Source organism: Culex quinquefasciatus, chromosome 2 (genome assembly GCF_015732765.1).
Source record: "Culex quinquefasciatus strain JHB chromosome 2, VPISU_Cqui_1.0_pri_paternal, whole genome shotgun sequence".
Taxonomy (NCBI): domain Eukaryota; kingdom Metazoa; phylum Arthropoda; class Insecta; order Diptera; family Culicidae; genus Culex; species Culex quinquefasciatus.
Genome location: NC_051862.1, coordinates 51,329,026 through 51,341,757, shown reverse-complemented (window position 1 = coordinate 51,341,757; position 12,732 = coordinate 51,329,026). Strand labels below are relative to the sequence as shown.

Sequence of the window (12,732 nt, the reverse complement as noted above, 5' to 3'; positions counted from 1 at the left end):
CTTCGGACGCTTAGTTTTGAGTAGGAATCTCGCAATAGAGAACGTCATAAGATTGTTCTTGGTTCTAAATTTTCATACTTACCTACCTTAAAAATATATTTTAAAAACAACAATGTAGCAATTCGCCAAAGCTGGCGGGATACATAGAGCGTTTGAACAATACGTATTAATCTTCCAAGGAGATCTTTCTTTCATTTGCACACACAAAGAAAAAGCACAACGATCGTGTTTTTTTTCTTCGTCAACATTTCTAGTCTGACTATGTTGTGGTTGGTTTATTTATGCAGAATCTTTCCGTTTTAAGGTATCTTTTTTTTATTACAGTTCTACACGCGCGCACTTTTACCAGTTTTCCGTGAATTTATGCAAGAAGCCAGTCAAGTCGTTAGTTTTGTATTCTACAGGATTTCTTCTTCTTGTGTTGTTTTTTTTAGATAATATTCGTAATAGTTCGTTTATAGCATTTTTTGTAATAAGACTTATTTTGCTGGTTTCACTTCTATACGTTGAATAAGAGAAGAACGGGGTGTAGTTCGATACATTGTCCTATTTCACCTGCGTCAGGTTCTTTTTTGTCTTCTCGTGTTTTTTTTTTTGAAAAATATCACCACAATTAAACCAGTTTCATCGAAATCTATGCAGAAAAGAAAATTACTCCGCTCCGAAAAAAAGTCGAGTGTAGTAAAGAGTTGTAAAAAACAGAAAACCAAACCAAACTGCGTCTAAAGCGAAAAAACGTCCTACTTGCTACTGTTACTACTGCTGTTGCTGTACACACCCTTAAACCTAGCTCCGCTCTCGTTCTATACAAAACTATCACGTGAAATTAGATGTACTATTTTACGGGGGGTTTGGGGACACAAAAAAAATCTAAATTTCTAATTAGACCGATGTTTTATTTTTATTCATGTTTTTTTTCTGTGTGTTTCTTCTGTCTACAGAAAAAATAAGCGTTTTTCAAAAAAAAAAAAACTAGACTAAAACACGACGCACTAATTGCAGCGCTGCGCTTGCAACTTAATTTCTACATGATTTCTGTGTAAATGTACTTTTTGTGTATCGTTTCAGCAGTTTTTGTCGCGGAGAGGGTAGTTCAATTTTAATCACCGATTTTTGTTTGTTTAATGATTTAAATGTATTTTGTCTACATGTACTTTTACATTGTTTGTTTCATTAATGTATTGTTTGTGTGTATTTTATACTAAATCGCTACCGCTAGAATATAGTTTCTCGATAAACAATAAAGAGTTTGCTCTCCTCTCACTCTCTCTCTCTCGCTAAGTAACTTCTAATTCGAATCCAGCAGGTTGTCCTGCAGTTCGGCCGCGTGAACCACCGTGGCACTGCTCTCCCCACCAACTCCGCCAGCCTGCTTCATCTTGCACTCCGGACAGTACCACTTGCCCTTCGGTGGCATAATGATCCCGACGCACTCAAAGTGGAACCACTCGATGCGGCAGTTGTCCCCGTCGCAGGCAATCATCTCCGAGACCTCGTCGTACGGACACCGGCAGTAGCAGTACACGGATTCGCCCTCGCGCGGCGGTCGCCACCCGGCCGGGATGCGGATCTGCGAAGGCGGGAAGAACTCGGTGTGGATGCCGGGGAAGGAACCGAGGGGGAGCACTTTCGGGGCGGCCGGGTTCGGGATTGGGGGTTGGAAGGGGGCTGTTGCGGCGGCGGGCAGGATGACCGGGGCGGAGGTTGGGGGAGGGTAGACGGGCGGGACGATCGGAGCGATTACGGGGGGTGCGGATTTGGGCGTTTTGGACTTGGGTGGGGCACGCTTTCGGCCGCCGGCTGGGGTCTTTGGAGTGCCTCGCGCCGGGGTCTTTTTCGCCGAGAGGGACAGTTTGAGCTTGGGAAGTGGGGGTGGTGCTGCTGCTGCTGACACGCGACTCGCTTTGGTTTTGACCGGTTTTTGACTGATTTGAAGGGCGCCTTCCTGGCTGGAGTCGCTGTCGGCGTCGTTCTGGCCAAACAGGGGACCCGGGTTGATGTGGTGCACGGGAGTGTGCGGGATTCGCATGGGTTCGACCCGGGGAGGTACCGCCGCTGGGGTGAGCGCAGCTGCGGGGGGAACACGGGACGAAACGGGCGTGTGGTGTTCCGAGGTTCGCGACTTGGATGGTTTGCTCTTGGGTGGCGAGGGAAGGTCCTCCTTGCTCCAAACCAGGTTCGGAGGGGGGGTTGGTTTCATCACGGAGAGGATCGACTTTTCCGGGTTCTTGGAAACCAGCGGCGTCAGCGTGGGTGGCAACTCGTCGTCACTGGTGTAACCGTAGAACTTGTTCGGTTTTCGACTGCGCTGGGATCGCTTGAGGGGCGCGTCCGATTCGGAACTGTTGCCGGTGCTGAGTCGCGGCGTGTTGATCCGGGAACCGACGAACGACGTCTCGGGCGATTCGGGGACTGCTGCAGAAGGTATAGCTTGGGGTGTAGCGGGTTCCATCGGGTGTAGCATTGGCGGGGCGGTGTGCGGAACCGCTGGAAGCACTGGGGCCGGCGAGAACTGATCCACGTGGTTCAGATTTAGCGGGGGAGGAATGTTCGGATGCTGGTGGGGAGCCGTGTGGTGGTGGTGATGGTGATGATGGTGCACCGCAGGTGCATCATGAGGCAACGCCAACCGCGGCGGAGTCTTTTTCGTAATTTTCCTCTCGCGCTTCTTCTTCTTCACCTTGACCTTCTTCTTCGCGGCGACCATCTCCTCCGGTAGCGACGGCGTCGAGGGTCGACTGTTCTCCACGATTCCGTAACTGTTCATCGGACTGGCACAGGTCTGCATCATCAACTGGCGTCGCTTCTCGGCCAACATCTGGTTGGCCAACTTTTGCGGATGTTCGTCGTAAAACTCTTCGTCCGTCAGCGTCACATCCGTCTCCAGGTCCGACTCGTGAATGATCGTGTCCGGATCGACCGGTTCCGGCGGCTCAACCGGAGGTTCTTCCACAACCGGAGCCACCACGACCGGCACCGGTTCCTCAACCTTCGTCAGCTGCTGCTTCTGCTCTTCCTTCTTCTCCTTCTTTTTAGCACTATTTTCATCGGAGCTATCCGAATCGTCCGAACTTGAGCTACTACTTCCCGAGCTGCTCGAGCTACAGCTGCAGTTCGATCCACACTCACAGCTCGAGTCCGAATCGCTTCCACTTTCACTCGATGACGAGTCCGACCCACTCTTCGACGCCTTCCGCTTCCGCGGCGACTTTTGCTTCTTCGTCGGACTCTTCAGCAGCGACGTTTTCCCCTCCACATTGCCATCGTCATCGATCACGATCGTCTCGCCACCCTCGCTCGCCTTCACCTCCGGGTACACCTTCCGGTACATCATACAGTAATCGTGGTCCGACTGGGTCACGTGCAGAATCTTGCTCTTCAACATCCGCTCCACAAACTGCTCCTCGCTGATCTCATCCGACACCGACGGTCGCCGGCTGTTGTTCCGACTCGCCTGGTAGTTTTTAAAGTTGTTCCAAATGTTCACAATCTGCTCCGCCCCGGCGGATTTGTCTTCCTCGTCGTCCACCTCCTGCTGCTGCTGCTGCTGCTCCTGCTTGGGTTCCTCCTTCTTGACGGCGTCCTTCACCTCGTCACCCGACTCTGCCGCCGCGAACTTGCGACTGCTGCTCGCGTTCGAGTGATCCGCGTCCGAGTCGTCACTGCTGTCACTCTCCGACAGGTTCAACGCCGGCAGATTCATCATCAGGTCGTCCTCCTTGGAGCGCTTCTTCTTCTTCTTGCGCGGGGTGGCCTGCTCTGGTGGCGCAGAAGGTTCTCCCTCCTTCTTTTCCTCCTTGATGACGCACGGAGCATCCGGGTCTTCCTTCTTGACGATAGCCTCTTCAACGGGTTCCTCTTTGGGCGCTACGACTGGCACCGGTTCCGGCTCGGGCGTAGGTTCCTTCGGAGGTTTTGGAGGCGAAGGTGGTGGCGGAGGTGGCTCGTAATGCCGTTGGACGTGCTTCAGCAACAGCTTCTTCGAAATGAACTTCTTCTCGCAGTCGTCCTCCGTGCAGGGATACTTCTCTTCGCCGTTGTGCAACCGCTGGTGGACCTTGAGGGCCAGCGACTTCCGGAAGCCTAGCTGACACACGTCGCACACAAACTGGGCCGGCGGCACGCAAAAGTGATACACGTGGGGCCACTTCTTCTGCAAACACTTTTTACACAACACCCCCTCCGTTCCGTGCTTCCAAAACAGATGCTTCAGGATGTCCGCCTTGTTACGGTACGCGATTCCACACCGATAGCACAAATGGTGCAACTTGTGCTTCCACACGTGATTCGACAAAGCGCCCTGCTCCGTACACTGCTCCAAACAAACGTCACACGCAAAGTGGCGCTTCCGCAGGTGGACCATCAACCGGAACGCCGACGGAATACCGTCAATGTTACAGCAACAGCACCGAAACTGGTAGTCCAAGATGACCATCCGATTGGGCGCCCCCGGACACATGTGGCAAAGCAGCTCCGAGTAGCTGAAAAAGTTCCCTCGACACATCAAGCAGATCGTCAACGCCTTCTGGTGCATCTTCCGGTTGTGCAGGTACAGCTCCTTGTGTATCCGCGTCACGAACCGGCACTGGAAGCACTCAAACTGCTTCGGATACGTCACCGCCTTCTCCTCCGCCGTCCAACAACTGTCGAACGTCTCCAAATTGAAGAACATCGCCTCCAACTCCTCCAAACTAGCTTTAAACCGCTGCACGATCGTCGCCGGCAGCAACTCCTCCGCCGTAATGCTGTTGACCGTCGCCTGGAAGCGATGCGTCGCGACCAAGTGCAACGCCAAGTACTTCCCATTCACGGCGATCCGGCGCGCGTGGTTGCAGTACAAACAGAACGGCACCGTCGACCTCAAACAAATCTTGATAAACTGTCGAATGTCCATCTTGTCCAGCGGTTCGTCCAGCGTCAGGTCGAACGTTTGCGCGTCCTCGTCCGCCACCACGATGCCGTCCGACGGTGGTGCCGCCGGTTCCGCTTCCTCCACCGAAGGAGGTGCAGGCGGTGCCGCTTCGTCCGGCTGCTCGTCCTCATCGACCGCCATCGGTTCCGCCACAGGATCTTGTTGCTGGTGTTCCACTGGCATCGGTGCGGGACCCATTTCCGGTGGTAGATTAACCGGCTGACGGTCACCCTCCTCTTCGATGTCCATCTCAACGGGGTCCAGTTTGACGTCATCTTCTTCGGCTCGTGGGGTAGGTGCTGGAGGTTGCGAGACTGGTTCCACTGGGGTAGGTTCCACTTCGGGGACGGGTTGCTCCGGGATGTTCTGTAAGAGTTGAACAGATTAAAGTTTAAGTGTCTAGATTGGTTGAGTCTGGATTTTTGATGGTTTTTTTTTATTGACTTTTATTTTTGGCGAGAGCAATAAAAAAATAATGATTTTTAAACATAAATGACATTTTTTTTTTGTTTGATTGATGGACAAATTTCCGCAAAGTTAACCCAAATCTGCAACAAAACAAAATCTAAAAATCGATAAGATACTCAAAAACGATAAAATTAAAAAAAACACCAAGATTCGATTATCGATAATCGAGTGGAAACTGTGATAAAAATCCCTAGATTTCTAAATTTAAGACAATTTCATTTTCTGATTTTATTTTTTTTTTCAATTATGCGTTTTGAATGTGAGGATCTTTAATAGTAGTTTATGCAACAAGTTGCAAAAAGAGGATTTTTTCAGCACGAGTCGTACATTTATCCAACGAGTGAAATTTTATGTCAAGTTTTCATGTATTTTGTCAATAAATCGTTAAAATCAAAAAAATTTTGAAAATTGTTACTTTTCGAAACAAGTGCTGAAGAGTTCAACTTTTCAGCACCCATTTGAGTGCTGAAAAGTAGAACTTTTCAGCATTTATTTTGAAAAGTGTTGCTATTCGATTCGGTTATTTTTGGTACAGAAAAGTAGGCTATTTCGTCGTTCAAGAATGACAGGAAAAGTTGACAGTTTTACAGCGGAATTGCAAAAAATTTTTTTTTGCAATTGTCACGTGAAACTTCTTACTTTTCCTGTCATTCTGGAACGACGAAATAGCCTACTTTTCTGTACCAAAAATAACAGAATCGAATAGCAACACTTTTCAAAATAAATGCTGAAAAGTTCTACTTTTCAGCACTCAAATGGGTGCTTTTGTTTCTTGTTTCGAAAAGTAACACTTTTCAACATTTTTTTGATTTAAACGATTTATTGACAAAATACATGAAAGTTTTACATAAAACTTCACTCAGTGTGTGTTTTTTGGAATTGCAAAAAATGTTGTATGGAACTCGTTGCAAAACTTGATTTTTTCAGCACTCTTCGTATTTATCCAACTCGGTGAACCTCGTTGTACGACTCGTGCTGAAAAAATCCTCTTTTTGCAACTTGTTGCATAAACTACTATATTTTCAGCATTTTTAATTTTGAGGTTTTTGAGTTGTTGAATTTCTAAATTCTAATTTTGAAATCTACAAGTTGTTTTTTTTTTTTAATTTGGTGGTCAGACAAATCTCGTCTCGAAAATGCCACCGGGACCTTCTGGGATCGAACCCAGGCCGACTGGGTGTATATTAGTATTTAGTCAGCAAAGACGGTGTGATTGTCACTTAAATCTTACCTCCTCTTCTTCCTGCTCCTGCTCCTCCTCCTCTTCTTCCTCCTCCTCCTCGTCGCAGTCACTCTCCGTCGACGACTCCTCGCTCTCGATCGGCGTACAAAACTGCTTGGGAATTTTCACCTTCAGCTTGGGCACCAACAGGGGCCGATTCTCCGGCTGTTCCTCCACTACGGGCTGGGGTGGAAGTTCCGGAACCGGTGGTAGCTCTGTCGGAGCTTCCGCAACGTTCAACAGCGACGCCGGGATGGTCGACAGGGTCGTCGTTGTCGTCTGGATCGGGAAGGGTTGCGCGGGTTGCTCGATTGGTTTCATGAGTTGGGACTGCAGGATGGATGGACCAAAGTGAAACTGGTTGGCGGGTTGAGGTGGCATCGACAGGTCGGGCTGGGACAGCTTCGCCTTCTTGTTTGGGACTCTTCGGTTCGAGTCACCGTTGCTGAGGGCGTTGTTCTCGACGTGTTGTTCCTGCTTCTTTTCGCACTTGTGCTTGGACTGCTTGATGCCGCCGCAGTTGTCGCACTTGTCCGCGTAGTTGGCGCAGTCGTGATGGGCGATTGCGTCGCCGTCCGCGGTGGTGACCTTCTCGAAGATGTGTTCGCAGCGAGCGCACATCAGATAGAGCGGGCCTTCCGGCTGGTACTCTTCGATGCTGGCCACGTGCTTCTTGCGGATCTGGTGCTTGGCCTCGAGATGGCTGACCAGCCGTTCCGCACTCTGGAAGATTCCCAGACAGTACAGGCAGATGTACTTTTTGTGCACCTCGCGCATGTGCTTGAAGAGGTTCCAGTTTTCGTAGTGCGTTCCGCAGGGCGAGCAGAGAAATACTTTTTTCTTGTCCTTCTTTTTCTGCTCAGCTGGAGGTGGAGGCGGAGGTTGCTGCACGGGGATTGTTGGCGGCAGTTGGGAAAGAAGAAGGGACTGCTGCCGATTGGGATGAGGCATTTGTTGGGGAGGAACTGTTGGTGGGGCTGGGAGATGTGGCTGCGGGATTTTGCAACTAGCCAGCATGGTTCTCATCAGGGATTGCTGGTGTTGCTGCCGTTGTTGGGGTCGTTTTGGTTTCTGGTTGAAGCGTAGCATTCCGGTGGGGAAGGTGCCGCCTTCCGGGCCAAAATGGTGCTGCCAGGGTTGGTGCTGGTGTTGGTTGGGTTTGGCTAACGCGGACGGATCAGCCTTTTTACGACCTCTTCGTTGCGTCTCCGCGATGACCAGCCGGTTGTCCTCGTCCAGCGTGTCGGACGATTCTTCCATCAGGAAATCGGCCGTGTTGACACCGACGTAGTTCGTCTTGAGTTGGTTGTTGAGTAGCGAAAATGGTCCAGTTGGGGTAGGTTCCGTCACTGGCGTTGGTTGCTGCCGCTCTAGCTGGGTCACCTGATCGCTAATGTTGTGCACAGCCGGTTTGTTGTCGTAGTCCAGCTTAATCTGCTCGGATATCAGCTTTCCCTGACTTAGGAAGTTACTGAAATCTACCGGTTGTGGCTGCGGAGCGGCCGGAGGTATCACCGGAGGTAACCGATCTACAGGTTTCTCCTCAATCGGCGGCCTCTTCAGCGATATGGACAACTTCAATCCTTCGCTCCGCGTAATTTTTCCCTCGTCAACTTGTTCGTCTTCATCGTCCTCCTCCTCATCATCTTCCTCTTCCGATGACACCGACAACGTATCCTCCGTGTCCAGCTTGCCATTATCCTGCACCGGCAACTCTATCCTCTCCTCACTTCGAACCGGTTCTTCGGCCTCCGCAACCTGCACCACACTCGCTGCAGCCTGCATTGCCGGTGGAGGCGTTTCCTCCTCTTTATCCTCCTCCCTCTCATCATCCGAACTGTCCGAATCTGAGCTCGAGCTCGACGAGCTCGATGAACTAGAACTACTCGATTCTTTATCGTCCAGATCGTCGTCCTCAATCGCATTCTCTTTACTCGCCTGCAGCTCAGTTGGATCTTGACTCGCAACATCCTCCGGAATCTGCTGTTGCTGCTGTTGCTCTTCCTCGAGCGACGACTTGCCGGAATCAACGGACTGATCCAGCTTGCTCGTACCACCTCCCTCGATCAAATCCTGCGCCACCGAGTCCGAGGATGGTTCCGCGACCGGATCGGAAGTGTGGTCCTGCTGCTCCTCCTCCTCCTCGAGCCGCGCAAGTTTGCTCAGCGGTTCTTGAACGTCGGCGTCGACCACCGCCGTTGGCAACGTCGTTGCTTCCGGACTCAACGATCGTAATCGTTTGTAGCTGGCGGCCGGTTCCTCCCCTTCTTCATCGTGCGAGGCGGTTCCGTTGATTTGAGGTTCTGAAAAGAAAGGTAGAATTGAAGTTTCGTGACAATCGCCAACAAATCAAGAACTTACGATCACTCAAGTCTTCACTCCTCGATGGCACCTTCTCCACAGCCGGTTGTTCCTCTATCCGTCGTTCTTCCAACACTGGTGAGTCCTCCTCCTCCTCGTTCCTCGCTTCAGCATCCTCGTCAATCTCCATGCAATCGTCGGACTCTTCTTGCCTTTGCGTCACCTCCGGTTGTTCAATTTCTGGCTCCGCTTCGGGAACTTCGTCCGCTCTTCGCTCCAGCTCGGTCGATTCTTGCAGCTCACTCTCCTCTTCCTCCATGTTTGTCACAACGGCAGCTTCTTCTTCGTCCGCCTTCACTTCCGTAGACTCAGGTTGTTTAACCTGATCAACGTCCACAACATCTGAGCTGGCAGCTTCGCTGCCAGTAAGGTTTCCGTTTACCTTGTGCTTTATTACGGTGACCGTGAAGTCACTTGCGTCCAAATTTTGCTTTGGAACATCTTCGTGAGGTTCTTCCTCTTCTGAATTCCGCTGTTGTTGAACGTCTTCCATTTCTTCATCGTCCTGCGGACGATGCTCATCGACGACCTCCTCCGGTTCTGCGTCGGCATTCAACTGCAGTTCTTCTTCCTGAGGTTCAACGTGCTCTGCTGATTCTCGAGACTCTTCGGTCGGAGGAACCACCGCAGCTTCATCTTGAACCGCTTCATTGATCTCTTGCTCTTGCGATCGTTCTACGTCTTCCATTGGTTCATCACCGACGTCTCCAACCTGCTGTTCGGACTCCTGGACTACTTCAGCTTGTTCTTCGGTATCTTCAACCTGCTCTTCCGTCTCTTGGACCTCTTCAGCTCGTTCTTCCTCCTCAACAGGTTGCTCCTCAGCGGTACCACTCTCGCCCTGCTCGGAATCGTCCTCGACGGTGATAACCTCCGACGTTGGTGGCTCAACTTCAGCTTGCCCGACATCCCTCTCAATCTCCTCGTCATTCACTGCTTCCGTCAAACCAACTTCTTCTTGTATCGATTCCTTCTTCTCCTCTTCTTGTGAAGCTTCCGGGGAATTCGGCACAAACTGCACGGAATCGCTTCCGTCGTCTTCTTGCTGGACTACAGCTGGGATGGCAGCGGCCACTTCTTCACCGTCAGCGTCTAGCGAGGGTGGTTCTTGCTGCTGCTGCTGCACTTCTACGGGCTCTTGCGATGATTCCGGGGGTGAGGTGGGGTCATCTGTCGCCGTAGCCGGTGCCGCAGCGGACGCGGTGGTGACGTCTTCTTCGGCCATGGCGGTTGTGGCGTTTGCGTCTGCTGGTTGGGAACCATCCTCATCGTCCATAGTGGCGAAAGCTGGAAAAGAGGGAAGAAAAGAAGCAAGATCTTATTAGTATCTTTTTTTTTTGTACAGTTAAATTTTACTAACATTGGTTGGATCTACGAGAATGAAACGAAAGTTTTGACCCCATTTTTTAATTTGCAAACATCTAGCTTGTTAAAACATTACCAAAAGACTAGTATTGAATGCTAGGCAGAGTTCAGTGAAATAGCTTCGACAAGTATTCCTTTGTTTTGTTTCTATTGTTCTATAGAAAATAAAACAATAGAATTCTGGACTCAAGGTCACAGAAATGAAGAACGCTCCTGATCAAAACTGGAGAATAAGAGGTATTTAAGCGGTGTTTGAGAGAATGCCAACACAGGATAAGCCATCTCTACTACGTTATCGATCAGGACCTTCGTTTATCTATCTTCACTTGTATCGCAAAATTTCAAATGCTTCTGTTGTATTGATCAATAACGGCGTCGGCTGCGACCAGTGGTCAGGTTGCGAAATAGAGACCGTCCAATCGACTGCATGGCCGACAAATTCTCACGAGGATTTCAGGGGGTTAATAAAGTGGGCACAACGTTGCTGCTTTTCTCATACCCAAAACATCGCTTTTTATTTTTTGCTGAACAATTGCTGCACAAGCGTTTCTATAAGTAAATTATTGAACAAGTGTATTGTAAATTTGGTCAATTGTTCACATTTTGATCAGAAAACAGATTCTGAAAAAAGTGTCCAAGTGGTTTATGAATGGTCCCAATGACATGTTTTACAAACGTTCACTATGATGCAAGTATGACTTGCACTTGCGCTTTTTCCAGCGTTCAAGTGTTCTCAGGGACGTTGGGCAAACATAGTAAATGAGTTCAGCAATCAGTTCGGAAATCTCTTGGCGAACAAAGTGTGCTACTTGGGTAAAGAGCCAAGACATGACGAAAGCTGTAGATAACGCGTAGTGCTACCACCTGTTGGAAATTTAAAGGATCATCTTAAAATGCTCTACACTGCAAGTTACTTTGATGTATAAGACCGGAGCTGTTGCAATGATTTGCTTTTTTGGCGTTCATCTGATGTAATACATTTTTTAGAATTCCAGTTTTAGGCAGTTTTATTACATTTATTACAAGTATCATACAATGTTTCACTTGTTCTTTACAAATATGTAATATAGAGAGTACTTTTCAAAACAGTCTACATTGCAAATTAATAAGGAATAACCACTTGAAAAACGAACACCAAAAGCCCCATAATCACCACCGAAGCCTGTCCACCAATCAAGCATCCCGCATTATCTCCGTTGAGCAGCAAGATATTCGCATCGAACGACTTCATCAGTCCGTATTGGCTGATCGCCAGCTTCTTCCTTCCGCTGGCAACAACACGACACACTTTGGTCACCGAGCACTGCCTTTCGACGGCCAGATAGAACGAGATGGATTCGCCTGTTGACAAGCATTCGGTAAATTTCACGAATCCTTGTTCTATGCGGAAAATCCCAAATCTGTTCGTTTCTAGCTGACCAAGGGCTTCCACTAGTTTCTGCTCGTAGTCAATGCTCGTTCCGTTACAGCTTTGGACGGATACCCGGACGTGGTTCGCGTCTCGTACAATACTGGCCCGTACACAGCCTTTGATGGCGATGAACGTTTCTTTCATGAACGCTTGCTCATTAGTACTGTTTGCGCGAGTCTCAAGGGTGATCGAATCCACGGTGCCGTCGTAAGAAACGTGCTCTCCTGGATCGTTTTCCAGTGAAAAAATCGTACAGGCCCGGATTATCGCCACTATGGCGGCCATTAGAGCAACGAGGGTTAGATTGGTCATGATTTGGTTTGTCAGGATAAAACTGGTGTGCCACGACAATTAGATTGTTCTTTTATACCATAAATAAGATAGAAAGGTTTGTTCAACGAGGTAATCATCTCTCCTGAGTATTGCTTTAGTCATCGTTTAGAAATCGTGTAACGCATAATTTATTCAATTTTGGGATGAGTTTGGGGTAAAATGAAAGCCGCAGAAATTGCAGCAATCGTTTTACATGACCAGCTTGGTTAATTCAAGTCCTCGTAAAAATTTTACTTCGAACATTCGGACCTTACATTTGAATTTGTAACAGTCAGTCAGACACTCGAAATTTACTAACAAGGAGAACCTGCAGTTCTCTAGAATTTCGTAAAAAAAAATCCTGAATTTCTGTAGGTGTTGTTTTTTTTTACTCATCACTTATTTTTATCAAACATGTGACCATCACATGTGAACACTTTAGGGGGGTTGGAATCACTCTATAAATGAGAGTAAGGCACCAGGGTAGGTAAACCATCACCATCGCACTATCATTGATGCATATTTCGGTGCGTTCCTCGTCTCTTAAAATTTCTCTTCTCTTTCGCAGCCGAGTGATGGTCGGCTTGCTATCGCGAATATCGAAAGCCCATCACATCGACTAGAAATACCCTCTCGCTGGCTCCGATGGAACTATCGTTCCAAACGGAGAGGCACGCACAC

At 49.0% G+C, this 12,732-nt stretch overlaps 1 protein-coding gene across 4 annotated transcripts in view; it reads right to left on the bottom strand.

Moving 5' to 3' along the window:
• Window positions 1-228: 228 nt before the first annotated feature.
• The window catches only part of LOC6049876, a 42,799-nt gene continuing 30,295 nt past the window's right edge, over window positions 229-12,732 (bottom strand). For all 4 annotated transcript variants that reach the window (XM_038256333.1, XM_038256334.1, XM_038256332.1 and 1 more), the window contains exons 3-5: window positions 8,964-10,250; window positions 6,612-8,905; window positions 229-5,278 (exon numbers count right to left, since the gene is read on the bottom strand). In XM_038256333.1, the coding sequence (XP_038112261.1) occupies window positions 1,289-5,278; window positions 6,612-8,905; window positions 8,964-10,239 (7,560 nt within the window). In that variant the 5' untranslated portion in view covers window positions 10,240-10,250 and the 3' untranslated portion in view covers window positions 229-1,288. The remainder of the gene's footprint in view (window positions 5,279-6,611; window positions 8,906-8,963; window positions 10,251-12,732) is intronic.